The sequence below is a fragment of the Elephantulus edwardii genome, unplaced genomic scaffold (assembly GCF_000299155.1).
Source record: "Elephantulus edwardii isolate Elephantulus edwardi_28Jun2011 unplaced genomic scaffold, EleEdw1.0 scaffold00094, whole genome shotgun sequence".
Taxonomy (NCBI): Eukaryota; Metazoa; Chordata; class Mammalia; order Macroscelidea; family Macroscelididae; genus Elephantulus; species Elephantulus edwardii.
In genome coordinates this window covers 6542070-6563641 of record NW_006399844.1, presented here as the reverse complement: position 1 = coordinate 6563641, position 21572 = coordinate 6542070, and the positions used below count along the sequence as shown (strand labels likewise).

Genomic DNA, 21572 nt, shown 5'->3' with positions numbered 1-21572 from the left:
CCAAGTACCCAGGTGGAGCTGGAGGGCCGGAGCTACAAGTTATGGTCCCCAGGGAAGGACTTACTCGGCTGACTTCCAGAAATGCCCGGGGTGGGAGAGGCGCCGGTTCAGCTTGGGCAGTTTCTCCAGCATTTCCATCAGCAGAGGGAAGCTGGGCCTCTCCTGCAGGTCGAATGCCCAACAGGCAGACAGGATCTCCTGCAAATGGAATGGACATTCGTGGGTACCTGATATTAAGACAAATCACTGCCTGGAACAGGACTGAGAAAACACAACATTTAGGAGAGCTCTGGTTCTCACAGTTTAAAACGAAGCACACGTGCCTGCTTCCCCTCCTTCCTTCTTGGGCCCCGCCAGGACAACGGTGACCAAGAGGAACACACACCGAGTTTGGTAATGCAAAAGATCAGAAATGGAGATAATTGGGGTTTTGGTGTTTGTTTGTTTTCCCCCCAGAAAATGGAAAGTGGAAGGAAGTGTGACAGCTGAAATAAGGTATCTGGAATATGTGCGTATGGGTTAGCCACAGAGGCGGGAGCCTCGGGGTCAGCAGGAATGACAGCCAGGAAGGACAAGAACAAATAAATCAAGGGGAACTGTTGACAGTAAGACAGCTGTCCCAAGTCACCTCCTGGCCCCCCACCCAGGAAGATGAGGTCCATCCTGTGGGTGTTGTTGGCCCAGAGTAAAGCTGTCCTGCTTGGAGGCCTGGGCATGTCTACTCTCAGGATTCCCAGCCAAGGCACAGACACCACCCACTGGCTTGAGGAAATATGGCAAAGCAAAAGAAAATTCCAGATGCTACTACAGCCAGGAAGCAAGGAAGAAATTACTTAGAAAATAAGGATGTGCTTGAAATTAAAAAGCAAAAAGAAAAAAACACCCACAAACCACAAAAAAATCTAAAGCAAAACATTACTTCGAAATCCTGAGAGATAAAATCAGGAACCACCCCCCAGATTGTGGACGCAGTTGTAGAGAATGGCGGGAGATGGCACAGAAGGTAAGAGACGTGAAGCTTCACCTCACAAGGACCAAAATCAAAGATACCAGAGGGCAGAAAATCAGAAAAGAAATAATTGAAGAAAGTTTCCTAGAATTGTTTTGTAAAGGGAAACAGAAGTCTTCAAAGGGCAAAGGTTTTCATTGGGGTGGGGAGGGGACAGAGAAGGGGAGAAAACCTACATTCAAACTTGCTCAAAAGCACACTGCTTTTGAGTCAGACCCTCCACTGGGTTTTCGGAGGCAGTAAACTGCATAGAAGAAGACTGCCCAATCTTTCTCCTGTGGAGCTGCTGGTAGATTCAAACCTCCTGCCTTTTGGTTGGCAGTGCAACTCCTTGCCCACGAAGCCACTAGAGTTCCACTCTTGTTTGAATAAAAGGATAATCTTAGATGTTTTCAGCAAGAATCTAACAGGTCACCTATGAAAGTCTCAGAATCAGATCAACCCTCGGCTTCTCAGGAAGGCACTGGACACAGAGCAGACAAAAATCTTCAAAGTTCTCAGGGAAAAGTATTTTGAGCCTGAAACTCCATTCTTAGCGTGAGAGAAGGAAGGTTTCATTTTACAAGGCTTCACAATTCATGACTCATGTCTACTGGGAGGCAGTTTCTTATGGGTTCACACTCATTTTGCTGGGTGGCAGCAATTAAGAAAGGGAAAACATAAGATATAAGAAATAGTACAATTGATCTAGGAATGAGAGTTCAGGAATATCATGAAAGTGTGTGTTTCTTCTCTCCTTAAGAAAAAAGGAGGAAAGAAAAATAAACCAAACAAAAACCAACAAAACCAAAACCAAAACAAATTTAAAAAAAAAAAAAAGGCAACTAGAAACTCCTTTGACTGTACAAGAAAGACAACGTCCAAATGTGAAGATGACAAAATTACAGTTAGAGACAGGCCCACAAAGAAAATGTAATCCTGGTGAAAGTCCTCATCAGCAATCAACAGCGCCTACAGTTTATTTCAATAGTGAACACACACATCTGTTTTTAGCTTCTATCTAAATACACAGAAATGGTGCTCTAATGGCACAGTAGGTGCTAACCACAAGGTCAATGGTTTGAAACCACCACCTGCTTGGGAAGAGAAAGATGTCGTCTCTCCTTTTGATAAGATTTATACCCATGGAGACCCAATGGAGGGTCAGAATTGATTCGATGGCAGTGGTGGGCTGTTTTATTTATTTATTTATTTATTAAAAATAGACGCAGCATCAAAGTTTTAATAATAAAATTATCCTTAACAACAGAAAAATAAAGGGAAAGCTGTTGTCCAGAGGACAAAACAGAATGATGTAAAGAACTGATAGCCCAGAAAAATTCACTGGACAGCCAGATTAGTTAGTGATCTGGAAGGATTTCTTATAGGACATGGTTAAGGGTCTTTCTTTAAAGCTTTTAAGACTATGGTAGGGGTTGCGGGGAACTGGGGTGGGGACAGAGAGACAGTGTTACAGCAGCCAGTGTCTGGCTCATGAGTTTTCTTTTCAACATATTACTCTGTGTAGTGTTTAGGGGAAGGGTTAATGAACAACAAAAACTGATTCTGAATCACTGTCAAAAGTGGGGAGTTCTGCTGAGTGAGTCCGCTGACCAGCAACAGCCACACAGGACAACTATCTCACCGGTGTGCACACCCCAACTCCCAACCTATTCCTAAGAAGCTTCAAAGGAAGACCCAGAACCAGGTCCCTGAAGAAATCCTTCCAGGTCACTAAGCAATTAGTCCAGAACTCTGTTTGCCTAATGAATTAGCCAATAAGCTTTATTTAAAAATGACAAAATTAACGATGACCTTGACTGTATCCCAGGCCAATTAAATAAGTATCTTTGGGTGAAGACCTGGCACTGGCATTTTTAAAAGCTCCTAGAAAAGTCCAGTGTTTGCCAGAGCAGAGCCTAGCTCCCTGCCAGCCCTCTGATGTGCTCTGGGCTCAGCTCCAGGTCTTCACATGCCCAAGGCAGCCCTCGGCCTCTGCTGCAAGACACTAAATGTGCCGAAAGGTGACTGGCACTGGGGCCAGGAGGGCAACTCACAAGCAATTCCTTTTATTTCCCCCCCCCCCCCCAGCTAAATTAAACATACACCCTACTCTGTTTTACATAAAGATATCCTTAACAACTTTATTGCACAAAGGACCAGGATTATCTAAATGACCAATTACATAAATTCCAAAAGGTAGTGAAATTGTATGTAGGGTGCTCACAGGACAGATGAAGAAACAGATTTTAAAAATAAGGATTTATTCATAATTTAAGATGATGAACATAATTAAATACCATGTGAATGAATATTCAAGTTAAAAAAAAAAGTCTGTATGATATGATCCTGATTTCTCCAGATGTGCATTTTTAGGAAAAGGTTTAAAACCCAGGTGCCTCTTTGGCTGGTATGTGAGCTGCCCAAGGAGCCTGGACAGGAGTCTACAGCCTGTATCTTGAACCCACTGCTGTCTTCCAGGGGCAACTAAGGTTGTGCTATGGTGAATGTGATGGTCAACTCGGCCTGACCCAAGAAGGGAAGGTCTAACAGCAGTGGGGAATGGCTCACTGTCCAGACCCATCAACTGCCCAGCGTCCATGCTGTGATTACTGGGGTACTCCACTTTGGTGGGTGACAATCTTGGAGGGGAATACCAGTACAAATATTTGGCACTTCAATCAGCTTGATACATGCCACTATGGATTAAATTTATCAAATATGACATCATCTTAAATGAACCTTCTGCAGATGTCCAGCTACTGGCTACTAGATGGATAAGAAAAGAACTAAGAGCTTTGAGGAATATGAGGTTGAATTCATCACTGTTCCTTTTCCCAAGTTTATTTGCCCATGTGAGCCTGTCAACACAGTTTATGTTTTGCTTTGTTTTTTATGCTGCTTTTATTTGTGAATAGAAAACACAGTTACACGATATCCAATTAAGGATAAAAAAGAGGATACACTAGAAAAGGAAGTATTTCTTCCACACTTGTTTCTCAGGCCCCTGGTTCCCCTTCCTCCAGGCAGTCATGGTCACATGTTCCTTGTGTCTTCCTGGATACACAAGTGCAAATATTTTACCGGATCAGTAGCTTGCTCTGTGAACTTTCTGCATTTTGCTTCCTGGCTTAAAAATGTACTGTGGGAATGTATCATTCTTTTGAACAGTTGCATAGTACTCCACTGCACTATTAACCAACTAACTGATAAATTGCTTTCAGAGTCAATCCCTACACATACAAGTCCTTGTGTTAGAACAGAATGGTTCCCCAGTTTTCAAGGGCTGATTTTTCTATGGTGAATGGATTTAAAAAGACACTCAAAACTTGAATACTTCCGTTGTTATGCTACCCAGATCCATGTTGAAGTAAGTTATTAAAATCAAGGCTGAGAGCTATTTACCCAATCCTAACAGATTCCTGGCTGTGTAATGGATTAAGCATAGGGCTGCTAAACCAAATGATTGAAACCATTTTTAGTCCACCAGGCACTCCACAGAAGGAAATGTGGCCAGCTACTTTCACAACGTACAGCCTCGGAAAGCCTATGGAGTGGTTCTGTCCTGTCCAATAATGTCTCTTTGAATTAGAATAGACTCAGCTACTGAGGGTTTTTGATTCCAGGATGCACAGCCATCACTGATCTCATTTAAAATGTTGATCCTCCAAGTTTCCTTATATATGGACTATGCCATGGCAATAAAACCAACAAACCGCAGTGCAAAGAAACCAATGAAGACATTTAAAAGTCTGAAGTCTGCAATCTTATTATGCTTCAGTATTTCACAAAAATATTTTCCTTGGAACCATCAATTGTGCTTGAACAGTTAAGAAAAGCGTTATGGAGAGAGACTCGATAGCATAGCACAATGGCAATATTTGTATTTTGCAATTATTTTATCATTTTTATTAAGTTTTCTTTTATGTAAGTTGCATAGAAGGATGTACTATCTTTTCGTCTCATGATTATATTAAAGCTATTACCTTAAAAAAAAAAACCCTGAAAAAAAGTTTAACAGTGGGTAACAGCGAATGATTTTAGTTTTCCTTTTTAATGTGTCTCGATTATTTTCCATAAATGTGTATTGCTTCTGATCTCTGTATCTATATGTATTAGAGGAGCTCTGGTCTCTGGTGGCCTAGTGGTAAGAAGGTGTGTTGCAATCCCAAAGACACATGGTTTGAATCCACCAGCTGCACCACAGGAGAGGGATGGGCAGTCGCCTCTTGTGTTCTTTATTGCTTCTGAAAATATCCTGGAAGATCAGCTATGAATCAGTTTTGACTCAACAGCACACAACAATGGGTGGAAGAGTTTCCTGCCAGTCCCATTTATGAGGTGGGAAAATAAAGGGTTGTTAAGCAATATGCCCACCTCTGCTCTCTAGCCCACTTCCGTCCCCAGTGACTACTCACAGTGACTTCCTTCCCCAGGCTGATGGAGGCCAGGACTCGCTTCATTCCTTCCCCACTTCCAATCTGCCAGATCATGGCTTCTGCAGCTTGGTTCTTAAAAGGCCAGTCTCTTGCCTGTAGCTCATACCAGATAGTCCTGTGGAGAACAGTGCACACAGAATGAGCTCCTAGAGGGTCCCAGCTCATGCCTGGTGTCCCCGAAGTCAGAAGTTTGGCTCTTGAAATGCCAGGAACTGAGCTGGAGGACCAGGATCCCTTTACAGTCCTTCTTCATCCCACCAGGCTTCATGAGACACCATGATGGTATCCCAGAGGCCTCTGCCCATATGAGAGGATTCACTGTGGTAGAAAGGGAGGCGGGCTCCCAGCTGAGGTACTTGTGGTTGTTCTGACCTGAGTTTGACTACCAGCTCTGCCACTGCTGAGCTGTGAAATAGGGTTGGTGTCTACTTCACAAGGTTATTTGAAGAGAGTGTAAAACCCCATGTTCAGTGCCTGGTAGAGGCTCAGGAAATGGTGGTCAAGGGAGAAGGAGATGGGAGCCCAGGCCAGGGTGGGGGAACGAGGTCTTAGAAATTACAGGCAGTTGGTTTAATGAGGCCTTTTACTCAGCTCTCAAGTCTCTCTGGCCTGTTCCACTTATCCTGAGGAGTGGGGGGTCTCCATCAGTTATATGCTGTCACTTGCTTCAGAAGCGTATTGAGCATCTGAGGTGCTGAGAGTCTAAACAGAGATGTTCCATAGGTGTTAAACACATACACGACTTTGAAGGGGAAAAATATAGACAAAATATAGCAAAAGGCTGCCAAAAGAACAGATATGTCATGGAGAGGGTGCAGCCAAAGTGCTCCTTGGAGACAGACGGAGATAACAAAGCTTTGTCTCACATACTGCGGGCATGTTGCTAGGAGAGGCTATTCCTTGGAGAAGGACATCATGCTTGGAAAGGTGGAGGGTCAGTGAAAGAGAGGAAGACTCTCAATCAGATAAATTGACACAGTAAGTGCAGCAATGGGCTCAAGTGTGTCAGAGATGTTGAGTGAGGACGGCACAGGATAGGTCAGGGTTCAGATCTGTTGTTCATAGGGTCATTATGAGTTGTAATCGACTTGACGACACCTACCAACATTGACAATGGTGATACAATAATTATTTATGCTGATCACATATTTAAATCACAACATTTTGGATACATACGAAGTTACAACGTATTACTAAAATGGATCTCACTTTCTTCCTTTTTATTGTATACACTAGGATATCTTGAATTACAAATAATTCAAGTTATGAATGAGAGTCATTTCTAACTTTTAAGAATTTGTTGGTCAGTTGTTAACATGTGTATATGGTTCTCATTTACCCTTACTTCAACGCAAACAAGGGCCTGAAGCCTTTTCATAATTTAAAAACTGCACAATGCTGCCCTGTTCAAACATGGCGGCACACTGCTCAAAGATAGTGGCAACCTAATCAAAGATGGTGACATCCGGCCCAAAGATGGTGGCGACATGCTCAAAAGTGGCCCACCGTACTAAACTGAATGGGTGTGGCTTTCCACAGACCTGCCAATAATCCTATCTCATATATACCTGGCATTTTAAAGAGTTCACACCCTGCAAGTCTCTCTCTTCCAAGCCTCCATTCCAGGGCTTTGACACATAATTTTTCCTTTTCTAGTTACAATGAAAAAGTACTCAAAGATGACAAACTGCTCAAAAGCATCCTAATGTGCAAACACACTTGGTGAGTGTCTGTGGGAAGCCAAATTTCACACTAACTACTTATAATAAACCAAATGCTATGTCAGAATATGAGGGAGGTGGGGATACAAGCTGGAATTTACCCTGAAGCACCAAGTCAGACCTCAGGTGTTCACAGGTGTTAAATGCTAAGGCAGACCTTTAGTGTTTACACAATTCTTGTTATTTACTAACCTTTCCCTCCTGAGTCAAGCATAAGGTTTTCAATAGAAAGGGCTTCATTTGCATAGAATTCTCTTTGTGATTTGCTCCCTAGCAATTTTCAATAAAGGCATAGGGAAGCTGGGTTCAGTGCTTCAGTTGTTTGCTTGCTCCCTGCTTTACTTGTTTTCATATACATTCTTGGTGTTCTGTCTTGTTTTTCATTCTTTACTCTCGGTCAACAAGAAGTGTCCTCACAGGGCAATGGTGAGAAGCACCAGTGTCAAGCATCTTACACAATGGTCCAACTTAATCCCCAGAGGTTTTTGGACATGTTGCAAGGAGGGATAGGTCCTTGGAGAAGGACATCACGCTTGGTAGGGTGGAGGGGCAGTGCAGAAGGCGAAGGTCCCCTATGAGGTGGACTGATTCAGTGATTGGGGTAATCGGGATGGGTGTGTCAGAGACGGTGCGATTGACACAAGACAGAGCAGAGTTTAGGGCGGTTGTACATAGGGTCGCTATGATTCGACAAGCGACTCGACGGCACATAACAACAACAATCCCCCAAAGCAACTCTACCAGGGAGGTGCGACTATTCCTCACATTACAGGTGGGCAAGGACGGCCACTCACTTAACAAGTGGCAGAGCCAGCACTCAAGAGCCAGCATTCTGGCATTTCATCCCAAAGCTTGGGCTCTAAATACTGCAGCACACAGCTCTCCTGTCGGCCAGCGGTCGTCACCAGGACCTCTCGCTTGGCCTCAAAGCCCTAGAAGGGAGCACATCGGAGCCTCCTTACCCAAATGCATAGACATCAGCGGCTTTGGAGAACGGCAGCTTGTCCTCATCCTTCCCTGGGGTCATCTCACGTACAATTTCAGGGGCCAAATAGCACAGCCAATCGTGTGACAGTTTCAGCTGGTTCTCACGCCTGGAGGCAAAGAAGGTAGAACAAAGGCACCAGGTTGATTAGCCACACACAACAAAGGTCTGCCAGACACATCCACCTCAGGGCCTGCAGACCCCTATCCCAAGCAGCCCAGAACTGGGGCGCGACATCCTTGCAAAGGCATCATCAGTGTTTGGAGAATCATTTATGGGAGCAATTATCAAGATCCTTCTAGAAAAGCAGTCAAAAATGGGTGTTGGCAGTGAGCTGCACATTGTAAGGTGCCTGATTCTCAAAAGGAGTTTCTCCATTCAGGAAATCAGATCTTCCTGGGAACTCCAACCTGGCCAGGGCCAGAATTCTGTGCCCTTTGTGGGACCTGAGATATTTGGAGGCAACATTTCCCCACATTTAACCCTTTCAAGGTTTGGGGAAGATGAAACTTTGCATTCTTTCTCATACAGGCAATGTGAACCCTTGTTCCTGGTCAAGCTGATAAATACATAGACTGAGTGGGAGGGAAGTGCAACAGGATCCTGGGTTCTCACACTTAAAATCACGTGCTTTGGGAGACCTGAACTTTACCTACAGCTGGTTCTGCAGATGAGCTGGAGTGGGGAAATCTGGTCTTTCCCACAGGATGCTTTGTGGGCACCTGACAGCAGAGACTTCAGCTAACCCTCAAGGCCTCGTGTGTCACCTCTCCCTACCCCTCATCACCCCTATCCCAAGTACCACCCTCTTTCTTCCTGATGCCCAGGGCAACTCACCGTTCCTCTCGGACCACGCCTGAGATCCCAAACAGCCCGAAGTCTGTGATGACCACTTTGCCATTGTCATAGAAGACGTTCTTGGATTTGAGATCTTTGTGTACGATGCCCTTGGCATGGAGGTATCCCATGCCCTGGAAGACAGTGACCTCACATCAGGTGGGGAGGGAAGGCTGGATGGATGAGTGGGAACTGAGCTTCTACTCATGGCCTGGCACTGGGCTAGGTGCTTTATCAACAACATTTCATTTAATCCTCAAAATCTTGTGCAGGATAGATTGTCCCCATTTTACAAATGAGGAATTTGAGGCTTAGAGAGGGATAGTTACTTATTCCAGGCCACACAGCAGTTAAGGAGCAGAGCTGTGGTCTGATTCCAGGCTAGTCTATGTTCTTTCCAAGTTACTATGCTGCCATATAGTCAGATCCCCTGAAGCTGGCTCCCATACAGACACCTAAGACCTAACCCCATGAGGCTAGATCCCACACAGACACCTCAGAGCAGACCCCCTGAGGCTGGTTCCCATATAGACAACTTAGACCAGGCCCAAGAGGTTGGATCCCATACAGACACCTCAGAGCAGATCCCCTGAGGCTGGATCCCATATGGACATCTTAGACCACACACCTCAGAGCTGGACCGCATACAGACACCTGAGGCCAAATCCCATAAGGCTGGATTGCATACAGATACCCAAGACCAGATCCATGAGGCTTGGTCCCACAGGGACCTTAGACCAGATCCCCTGAGACTGGATCCCATACAGACACCTCAGACCAGGCCTATGAGGCTGGATCCCATAGAGACACCTCAGACCAAATTCCATAAGGCTGGATTCCATACAGATATCTGAGACCAGATCCCCTGAGACTGGATCCCATACAGATACCTGAAATCAGATCCCCTGAGGCTGGATCCTATACAGACACTTCAGACCAGGCCCATGAGGCTGGATCCCATACAGACACCTCAGACCAGGCCCATGAGGCTGGATCCCATACAGACACCTCAGACAAGGTCTATGAGGCTGAGATGCAAGGAGTGGAGGGTGATGAATGGGGGTAGGAGGATGTATGCATGCTAAGCCATGAAGGACCCAGATGACCTGAGGTCTCTGTCAGACTTAGCAAGCTGGTCTCTGTCCTCAGACTGGAGGAACACAGATTCACACCGATGAAGTCTGGTGATCCCATTATCTGTGTAGAAGCAATACTGGACTGAGATAGAAATCCTGGGTCTGAATCCTTTAGAAGCTCAGATTCTAACTCACTGTGTGGCCTTGGACATGTTACTGAGCTTCTCTGAGCCTCAGTTTCCTTAACTGTTGAAGAAAGGCCCACATGAGGGATTTCTATCCAACACCCTATCTGGATTGAACCATGATGAGTCAGGCACACAGGGTGTAGGTCATCCAAGGTCAAAGCTGTCTTCCAACACCAGTCCCGTTAGATGGTTGCCTGACTCATCAGTGCTGCCTCACTCAAGATTTGCCAAACTTCTCTGGCTTTCAAGGTATCTTAGGGTGAGGACGGAAAGGCGAGATCTGGAGAGAAAACAGTTCACTTTTAGGAAGCCCAAAGGTGAGTCCTGAGGCAGAGCCAGGCAGATCTCAGGGCCCAGCAAGAGCCTGGCCGAGTGGGTCTGGAGAGCAGTGAGAAGGCGGCCTGGGCGGCTGGGAGGATGTGGCTGCTCTGACCACTTCCATCAGGGCTGCTAAGAGCTGCAGCTCTACAGTAGCAGCAGGAAGCTCCTGGAAAGAGCTACTCTGAAAACCAAACCCGCTTCTACAGAGATCTCAACTCACAGCAAACCTTCAGCACAGAGTAAAAGGGCCCCAGAGGGTTCCAAAATGATCATCTTCATGAAAGCAGAAGGCCATGGCTCCCACAGAGCAGCTGGTGGGTTAGAGCCTCCTAGTGGCAAGAAGCTGCACTGCAACCCCAAAGGCATGCAGATCACCAGCTGCTCTGAGGGAGAAGGACCCAAAATCTCCTTCCGTGCAAATTTACTGCCTTTGAAAACCCTCTGGAGCGCCAGCTATGGGTTGGTTCCGACTCTATGATATACAACCACTGCTATTCTGTTAACAGTTCAGTGCTTAACCACTGTACCACCAAAACCCCTTAAAGAGTCACATACTCCTTCAAAAATGCCATGCAGCTTAAAAGATCTGCCCAATTCCCCAGATGAACCACATTACAATTCTTCCCTGATAGTCCAATAATGTCGAAGAAGGGCTAAACAAAGGCCAGCTGTGTGACTGAGGGCAAGCTGCTGTTCCTCTCTGAGCCCAGTTCCCTCATTTACTCAACAGGTATCATACCCTGGAAAGGCGTCTGAAGGCAGAGCTGGAATACAAATAATTTCTCCTTCCCATACTTCATTGCATTTCTATAGCATCCCCAAAGCTGTGAATTCTCACACCCAGGCTGAAGCCCAGTTTCGCCCTGTGTTGAGCCTCAAAGCACCAGAGAAAAGCACAAAAATAGATGGCTCAGAAACTCTCAGCAGAAGAGACAGAAAGTGTATTCTCAGCAGCATAAAAACCAAACACAACAAGCAAAGAGGTAGCTTCCAGTTCTGTGATTTCAACACCTCCTTTCCTCTGCCTGTTTCTACAAATAAAGATGGGAAATGCTTGGGAGACAGGAGATAGAAGGAAGCAGGGTCTAGCAAGCTTTGGGGAGAAAAAAAGTGCAGGTAACACTAGGCCTGACCAAACACTCCAAAACATAAAACAACAAAACACAACACAACAAAATGAGAGTGTGAACCCGAGACCTGAGTTCTGGCTTCCACAGAATTCGATTTATTTATTAGTTTAGCCATGTGTTAAATGATTTGTGCAAATATCACTCTGTTATCTTTTCCTTTATAAAGAAACACACACAAATGGGAGGGAAAGCAAGAGAGGACAGAAAACATAGCCTTTTACTAAAACTTATTTAAAAAAAGAAAAAAACTCTACCCAGTAGTGTTTTGGATTCTATACGGGTCTGTTATTAAATTTTAAGGGGAAAAGCACAGGCCCTTTCACCGCCCTCCTAAACAGAACACCCTCACTTTGCCCCTAACACTCTAAGTGCCAGCACCGTGATGAACATGTCTACATGTGTGGTTATTTCTATCCTCGCACCAACCCAACGAGGGACATTATCCTATTATTGTGCCCATTTTACAGAGAAGGAAGGAAATGGAAGCTCAGAGAGGCTAACCAAACTGCCCACACTCACACTGCTGATATGATCAAGAATTTTAAAATCAAGCTGCCTAATCTTCTCTCCTAAAAGCCCTTTAGAGGTCCTCCCCAACTCATTAAAATTCCAAATGGTTCCTTGCTCTAACTAGACAAAGACAGGGACAGAGATGAGGGGACGGGGCCTCCCCCTCAAGAAGCCGAAGCTCATGGGGAGGAGGGTCAGACACCAGTTATGGTGACAAAGCAGCGGGACGACCAAGAGCTCGGGAACCCTCTGGAAGCCCAGCCCCCAGCCTCACCCCCAGCATCCAGAAGCTCCTTTTACCTTGATGATCTCCTGAGCAATCTGCCTCGTCTTGTTGATGTCCAAGGACGTCTTGGGGTCCCTCACAAACGAGTGCAATGTCCGCCCCTTGCAGAAGCTGTTGAGAGTGGGAGGGGTGTTATGGGTCTGGGGGTCATGCAGCCTAACCATACCCCTCAGGAGACCTGGGAAGAGTCGGGTAAGGAACGCTGTGCCCATCTCCTTCCAGAAGGCTTTCTCTGTCCCTACAACTGTGAGCTCCAGAATTCCTGTTCTTAATCAAGTCTCTTGTCCATTCTTCCTGAATGGTCAAATGTGCTTAATAACCCATGAACACACATCCTGCTCCTGAAGTCCAAGACTTGTTCACTCTTTTGACACAAGAAATGGAATACATCAAAACTCCTGGCAATGGGTCTTAAAAGCTTTTAAGTGGTCAACCACAGTATAATTGGTGTCTATTTGCCTGGAGATACAATGTCAGAGATAGGAATGGGAAATGTCTATTGTTTCCATGAATAAATACTTCCTTTGTCATGAAACCAGACAAACTAGATGGTGCCCAGCTACTGTTACTGAATAGTACTTTGATCAAATATTCTACAGAACAATCAACATCACTAAATTATAGATGTAGAAGCTAATGAATTGGTCTGTGCTTTCTTGTATACATCCTCAACAACAAAATTTTAAAAGATTGTATAGGGGAAACAAATCCTGACAAAAAAATTAAAAAAAAAATATGAATGAGGATACCATGTTTTCATAGAACTCATATTTTCTGGAGTCAAAGAGGCCAGCCAAACCCTCACCACTGCTGGACTGAGATACTCTGTACACCAAAAATATCCTTTGAAAATGTCTTTAAAACAAACATCTTCAAAACAAAATTATTTAGAAAGAATGCCTTGAATGTCATGCTCTTTTGAAGAAGTATCTATATGGGATTAAAGTAACAGCAGCAACTCAAAAGTTCAGATAAGAATCTTAGCGGGCAATGAGTTCATGTTCATGTTCATGTTCTTGGGGGAGAAATTATTCCGAAAAGAAGGGCAAGAATGGCCAGACAAGATGAATGTAATCAACTGCACTGGACTGTATGTGTAGAAAGTGGTGTTCTCGTATCGTTTTGCTGTGTACATTTTCAACAAACAGTAAAATGACAAAGTTACTGGCAATTCAGAGCAGCTGATCCTCAGAGAGTCCAAGGCAGGAACATGATTATAAAACCTAAGTGGGAGTCATCTGGTCTTTTAGGGAACAATCAGGCAACATGAGGACACTTGAGAGCACTGCAATGAATCTCAGTGTTTTTACTATTATTATTTCCATTAAAAGAAGGGAGGCAAACCCAACTCATTTGCATTGAGTAGGACCTGATCCACAGATGAACTCCCATTGGCTTTCCAAGGCTGTGAACCACACGAGAGATTGTCCATCTCCCTCCCAAGGAGCCCTAGTGGATTGGAATCATCTGAGGGGCATGGTCTTTGGGTCAATGACACAACTTACTCTTCTGTTCCTAGAAAAAGTAGACTTAAGCCATCACACAAAGGGGTCTTTTAAAAATAATGGGCCAATGTGGAGAGTCCTGAGAGGGCACTCTTCCCAGGCTCTAACCCGATGGTGTATGGGAACTTAGGTCTCTGCCTGATAACGTACAGTTCTTTCTAACACTGGGATAAAGCTTGGCCTTGAGCCTGTGCCTCCATATTCTTACAGCTTCCCAGAGTCCTGTGGACAATAACTGAGGAGAAAAACCATTCAGGGAACAGACTTTCAGAATACTGTTTTAATCTGAATTCTGTTTTGTGACTTAAGACTTGTTCTCTCATTGAATCCAAGATGACTTAGATTTGGTCTGCTGGAGAAGGAGGGATAATCTCCTCCTGTACCAGTCAGATCCAATTTGATGGCACACACAAAATAATAAAATTAGTAATAAAAAAAAAGAGTTTTAAAAAAAAAGATGACTAAGATTAGTGATGAGGAACCTCGCTTGTCTTTTGAGACAGATTAAAAGTTTCACTTGGCACATTTGAATGTTCGTATCTTTTAGACTGTGTTAAAGATCATGATTTATATTATCTATAGATAATATGGCAATTAATTCCAAGTGTTAAGTACTTGGGTAGTAGCCATATTTTTAAAATAAAGATGATGTCTTCTAAAAAAAATAAATGGATTTTAACTGCAATAAAGATGAGCAAGGAGGAAGATGATGGATGGGATGCCTATTAAGAGACATCAGACCAATTATTGGGAAATGGTTTATACTTTGGGGATGATACCTACATTCACTTCTATCATCAAGGATAATAAAGGACCCAGAGAGCATGATAGAGCTCATTCCTCTGGTCCGGGGAAAGGGTAACTTAAACCATCACACAAATGGGATTTCTATTTAAAGGAAAACTTCCTTGAGATAAAATTCTTGGGGCCTCAGCCAGAGCGAGGGCCTCGGAGGTCTGCTGATGGTCTCCTTGTTGGTGGGCCCTTGCTCTTCAGCTATTCGAGAACACTCTAAGTTTGGTGTTGTTGTTAATGAATCTTTTGTGTCCTCCCAAACAGCAGGGCTCCCCAGAACAGATGAGGCTGGGCTGGCCCGGCCTGGGTGAGGCGGGGTGGTTACCTCGTGATGATGGCCAGGTGTGGCGGGTTCATGCAGGCCCCCATGAAGAGCACCACGTTCTCGTGCCGGGTCTGCCGGTAGTTCATCACCTCCTTCTTGAACAGCTTCAGATGGTCCTGGTTGTGCCCGTCCATCTCCAGCAGGCGGATGGCCACCTCGCCGTGCCAGCGGCCACGGTGCACCCGGCCCCAGCGGCCCTGCCCGATGGGCTCGCCCAGTTCCACTTGCTCAAAGGGGATGTCCCACTCCTGCAAGTACACGCTGGTCTGGCTGGCCTTGCGCGAGATGGGACCCCGCCAGGTCCGGCAGGAGCTCGGCAGGTCGTCCACCTCGTCCTCATCATCTTCTGCGTCCGACTTGCCAGCCTCTGGCTCCTCGGCCTGGAAGGAGAGGAGAAATGGGAGAGAGAGCCAATGGGAGCTCATCTATGGATCAGGTCCTACTCAACGCCTGGCCAGTGGCTCTTCCTTCTTCCAGAAGCTCCAGAAGATAAGAGAGAAATCAGAGAAGATTCTAGTTGCAGTTCTACACTGACTTGCTGAGAACAGCAGGCAGGTTGCTTAGCCTCTCTGGGGTCCATCTCCTCATCCACAAGGTCTACAAGGTTCTTTGACTCGTGACCTTTCCAAGATCTATCTATAAGCACTTTGTAATCACTTAAGGAGAATGTTCACATCCCGGCCTCATTCATCCCTGCTGGATATTCTTTCGTCTAAATACAGAGGTTCCAACTTTCCCTAGACTCAATCAATCTGTTAACTCCCTAAGCCATACTTCACTGCTGGGAGTCAGGCCCAGTTAAAACTTCAAGGCGCAAGGCAGTGGGACCAGAATCTGGGGTACACACACACACACACCAGTAGCTCTGTGGGAGAAAGATGGACAATCAGGTCCATGTGATTTACTGCCTCTGAAAACCTGCTGGAGGGTCTGTTCAGACCTGACGGTACACAGTAATAACAGGCAGGGGCTGAAGACCACTAGAACTAAGAGGCTGCCTTTGTTAGCTGCAAAAACACAGAAGCAGCTCTAAGAGAGATGCAAATCAAGACAACTATGAGATGACAACTCATCCCAGTAAAACTAGCAAAATTTAACAGAACAGCAAGCAACAAATGCTGGTGAGGTTGTGGAGAAAGTAGAACCCTTATTCACTGTTGGTGGGAGTGTAAAATGATGCAACCACTGTGGAAGGCAGAGTGGCACTTTCTCAAAAAGTTGCAAATAGAGATATCATTTGATCCAGCAATTCCACTACTGGGAATATATCCTAAAGAGACCAAAACCGACATCCAAGCAGATATATGCATACCCATGTTTATCGTGGCTTTGTTCACAATAGCAAGGAGTTGGAAACAACCTAAATGCCCATCAACAAACAAATGGAGAGTAGCTGTGGTATATTCACACAATGGAATACTGCGCTGCACTGAAAAACAAGGAACTCATGCAATATTATTCAAAATGGGTGACCCTGGAGGACATTATGCTGAGTGAGATATCTCAGTCACAAATGGACAAATACTGTATGGTGCCACTGTTGTAGAATGAGGCTGACATCAGGGTGGGGGTTAGACTGAGAAAAACTGGAAAAATTATGTATACTGCATTGAAGCTGATGAGGGAAAGAACAGTTTAAAAGTAATATATTTTAGGGCATTATGATTATCATAAGAGTTCTGAGTGAGGGTTGCAGAGTGGAGTATACTCAGGGTGGGGGTGGTGGGTGCGGTGGGATTGTATACCAACGAAGGAGTTTTTCTTTTGCTTTTCAAGGAGAGGAGCAAACTGGGGGTCTGGGTGGGTTGGGTGGGGAGAAAAGTGCAACAATAAATGAATGGAAATGCAAAATCTCTGTAAATGTTCATTGATATTAATAAAAAAAAGTAAAAAAAAACAACAACAACACTCAAAACCCACAGAAGCAAAAAGGAGGTGGTCTCATTGTTTCCCTTCACTCATACCCAGTTCCTCTGTCCACTCCCCAGGCCCTGTACGTTCTTGTACAGAATAGTAAGGATGGGAGGGTAGGGGGAGGAGGGACTGTCTATGGCCTGTGAGGGTCACCTTGACTCACCTCCGCCTCGTGATCCTCCAACATGTTTGCTTTTGGATGGTCGTTGAGCCTAAGAACAAACAGGATTTGTTGTCAAAGAGACCTGAGGTTGGACCACTCTCCTCTCAGAGGACAAATGGTCACGAGGCCTGACTTGTCACTGAGCCACTTTTCTCTGGGGAAGGCAGTGTGGACACAAGGAACAGGAGAAGGAGGAGCATGTCTCGCCACTTTCCTCTGCCAACCTCAGCCTTCTCTGGGCTGGAGGAGGTGAGTGCAGTATTCCAGCAATGCTCTTTCCAAATCTGACACTGTGTGCATGGATTTCAAGCACATACACAGGACATGGAATCTGACAGGCTTCCTTTTGAGAACTGACTTTATCGTTTCCTAGCTGTGTGACTTTAGGCGATTTCCTAACAGCTCTGAGCTGCTTCCTCTCTGTGAACAAGAGGCTGACTCCTAGTCAATATCTGCCTCACCGGGTGAGGACCCTCTGAGGTGATGGGATTCAAGTGCTCGGCACAGCCTGACACAGGAAAGGTCCAGAAACAAGGTGGCAGACCCTGTGGCCCTCTGTTTCCATGTCCACCTGCAGCCCCCCTGAGTCTCACTGAGCCAAAAAACAGGCAAACAGCCCTCTGGCCATGGTCACTGCCATCTGACTAGCCCAGATACACTGGAAGGTCCTGCCCAGGAGACTTAAAGGTGGGAGGCTGGGGTAGGCCAAGCATTGGAAGTCCCAGGGAAGAGAAGGGGGTACCTACCGGGGACTGTCTGCTGCATCTGGGGGCGGGGCTGCCAGTGAGCAGGAAGAAATATCTGCAAGAACAAAATATAAACGGAAAACATGAGGCCACATCCCCCGCCGCCCAGGGGACAAGGCTTCTGCAGGTCTCCAGCCACCTCCGCTAGGACTAGCGTGTGCCTTTCCCCAAAACATGGCATGACCTGGGCTCCTCTGCACCTGGCCCAGGAAGAGACCCAGGCAAGCAAGATGGCTGAGATGTCCCCTCAGCTCCACAACCTTGTGGCTAAGGTGCCACTGGAAATGGCAAAAACAAATGGAATTTTTATTGAATGGGTGTGTGGGCCAGACCCTTCTCTGCATAGGGCCCCCAAGTAGGAGGCAGGGGCTGCTTGCACCAGTTCTCGAAGGCAGTGAGGCTCTCTCAGCAGGTTAGGTCCGCACAGGCTGCTCCTTAGCGCCACTTGGTGCCCCGAGCAGCTGCTGAGAATTTCCAGCCAGAGGCCCCAACTCTTTGGGGTTGGAACTCTTTGTAGCAACTCTCACAGGGCAGGAAGAAATAAACTATCCACACATCAGGGATCCTCAGACTGGGCACCAAGAGCTGACCCTTGGCTTTAGTATCAGTGTTGCATGTCCCTACAACACCAGGATAGATGGTCAAAGTGCTACAGAGTCAGAGTGCTACAATCGAAACCCTTTATTGTGGCTGGATCCACCTGGGTCCCACACTCCCTCCCCTTCCTCTAGCAGGAGGAGAGGGACAGGAGCTACCTGTGGCTCAAATTCAGTGGCCCCTCCCCATTTTCTATGACAGGGACCTTCCTCCCTCAGCCACCTGCTCTTCCTTCACTTGCCCTACTGGGCTTCCTCCAAGGCAGCCATTGAAAGTCACCAGAACCAGATGTTTGTTCCTTTGGGACCTCATAGAATGAGACTCCAATAGTCTTTCCTTCTCAAGAAGGATGGTGCTCCAAGCATCCTCTGAATAATTTCTGGGAGATCCTGGCTCTAGAAGCCTTTGCTAACATCTCTCTCTGCCCTGCCCCAAACACCAGCACATCCTATCTGAAGACTTCCAGGCTCAGACTGGCATTTCCACTCACTCCAAGCTGATCAAATGAGACAGACAGGGGCAGGGTAATCAGGGAGCAGAGGCTTGGGAAGAAATGGGATTCTAAGTGATAAGGCAAAAATCTCTTTCAAGTCTTAGGCTCTTAAAAATTGAGAGTGATCTGATTTGACGGTACACACACAAAAAATAATAAAGTTTTTTTAAAAAAGTTGAGAGTGTATTTTGCATTCGGCTTTGTTGTCTTAAATGCTTTCTCTCTACCATCACATTCTGGAAGAAGAGCCATCATTTTGTGTACTCTCTGCAAATAGTCCTGGAGCCAGCAACCAGGGAGGACCTTTGAAGAGGGGGTTTGGCAAAAGCAAATGTGAAACCAGAGAGGCAGCTTGGCTCTTCCCGGGAGCGTCTTCTGGGTGAGCTCCAGGCGCCTGACCTCTGCCAGCCTGCATCCACCTGGGAAAAGCCGTATACGTGGTCCTGCAACGGCTTACCCATGAGAGGGCTGGCACAGGGAGAGCAGAACCTGGAATCACGAAAATACTGTGGCTCTGAGGAAGCTCTGTTTGATCCACTAAGAACAGTAACAGCTCCAGACTTCACCATCTATAGAACAGGAATGAAGGCTTTGAAAGTCATGGTTACTCAATACGAATCCTTACCATCGTCCACTAGGGGAACACGGAAGGAGCTGCTTATAAACCTTTGGGAAAGGAATATGGTTGAGGCACACGGTGTGTTTGCAACATGAGATGCTCTTCCTTTTTCTTTGAAACTTTCTACAATAAAAAAGCCCTTGTGGTACATTGGGTTAAGTTTTAAGCTGCTCAACAAAAGGTCGGTAATCTGAATCCACAGGATCTCACAGGAGAAGGAGGTGCAGTCTGTTTCCACAAAGGTTTACAGCTTCAGAAACTGTCTGAGGCAGTTCTCTTCTGTTCTACCAGGATGAGATGGACTTGACTTAATGAAAGTAGGTGGTGGTTCCACAATAAAAAGGCAGTTCCAAAGATGGCCAGCAGAGAGCGCTGTGTAGCAAAACTCGGAAAGGCCTGCAGCCCTTTCCAAATCTGGTAGCAGTTGACCTGTCTTTGTATTGTTGTGTGATGTTGAGTTGAAACCTTTGAACCAACCCAGAGCTGACCTTCCAATGGGTTTGCAGAGGCAGTAAATTGCATGGGAGGAGACTGTCCATTCTGTGGAGCAGCTGGTGGATTTGAACCAAATGCCTTTGGGACTGCAGTGCAGTTTGTCTTTGTGTAAGGGAGGATATTATAACTGATGCTCATTAGGTATCAGCAAAAAGCTCTGTCCTCAATTCAGTAAACCTGGTTCTAATCCCGCTTCTGCCATCTCCTGGCTGTGTGACCTTGAACAAGTCTCTTGCAGTCTCTGCAACAGACCAGACAGAATGAACTCTGAGGTTCCACATAGCAAAGGTGTGTGACTGTGAGAGGCCCACCTTGAGGCCACTCACCTTGTCCATCTGCCTCATAGTCAGCTCTCAAAACCTTCCAGGTGCTCGGAGAGAGGAGACCTAGGAGGGTTGGACAGAGGGGGTCCAAGCAGGGCAAGTTAGTGGAACCATGCAGGACTCACCTGGGAAGATAAACTGCTGTCTATGATGAATGAAGTAGGCAGCTTTAAACAGAAGAGGAGGTGAGTCACACAGGCAGAATGGCACACACAGTGAGAGCGGACGCAGGCAGGCATGGGCTTCCCGCTTGGAAGAGGGGGGCTGGTTAGGAGTCTGGGGCAGCCCTGCACTGCCCCCCACCTGCCTGGACCCAAGGCCTGGTAAGGACAAGGGCATCCACGCAGGAAGAGGGGAGAGAGCTGGGAGAAAAACAGCACTGGGTGCCCTGAGGGACGAGGGTCTGGGGCTACCTTACAGAGCCCTGGCCATGTCTGCTCACTACTGAGCCCAACTCAAAACACAATGGTGAGTGTGCAAAAGTAGACTGGTAGACCAGTGCTGGATCAGGCCTCTCGGCACCACCAGATGGCTGAGCCTTCAGCAGGCAGATTCCCCCTTACAACAAACAAAAACCCTTCTTGGAGTGGATGGACTGACTGGGTGTGCTGGGGTTTTGGAATGTGGTCCGATCCTAACACTCTCGAGGCTCTAGGACCTTGGGAAGTCAGCAACCTCTCCCAGTCTCAGTTGCCTCACTGTAAAGTGAGCATGTAAACAACCACCCTTCCAGGGCTGATACTTGCAGATACACTGAAATGCTCTCGTACTGCTTAGTGGACAATGCCGAATAGATGGGAGGACTGAAGGAGCGCCTTCCCCAGAACTAGCCCAGCCCAACCCTGGGGGAATTGTGGGTTCGGCATTGGCCACTCTTTTCTGGTGGACAGAGTGAGGGCTCTGTGCAGGGGACAATGAGGTCCTAGCCTGCGGAACACAGCGGAAAGCTGAGAAGGTCTGCCTGACCCAGCAATAGGACTTTTTCTAAGGCTGTGGTTTTCCAAATAGGCCTTTCCTTTTAGAACTCAGAATAGGACGGTTAGAAAAAGGCATGGTTCCAGAGCAATATAATGACAGCGGAACTAGAGAGGACGTCAATCAAATGGGCCATCAGTG

General features: G+C 46.3%; 1 protein-coding gene across 1 annotated transcript in view; it reads right to left on the bottom strand.

Annotated features, from left to right (window-relative positions):
• Window positions 1-60: 60 nt before the first annotated feature.
• The window catches only part of KSR1 (kinase suppressor of ras 1), a 175439-nt gene continuing 153927 nt past the window's right edge, over window positions 61-21572 (bottom strand). The window contains exons 11-19 of the mRNA XM_006890943.1: window positions 20582-20623; window positions 17930-17984; window positions 17184-17232; window positions 15107-15486; window positions 12496-12592; window positions 8971-9104; window positions 8111-8242; window positions 5407-5542; window positions 61-198 (exon numbers count right to left, since the gene is read on the bottom strand). Of these exons, the coding sequence (XP_006891005.1) occupies window positions 61-198; window positions 5407-5542; window positions 8111-8242; window positions 8971-9104; window positions 12496-12592; window positions 15107-15486; window positions 17184-17232; window positions 17930-17984; window positions 20582-20623 (1163 nt within the window). The remainder of the gene's footprint in view (window positions 199-5406; window positions 5543-8110; window positions 8243-8970; window positions 9105-12495; window positions 12593-15106; window positions 15487-17183; window positions 17233-17929; window positions 17985-20581; window positions 20624-21572) is intronic.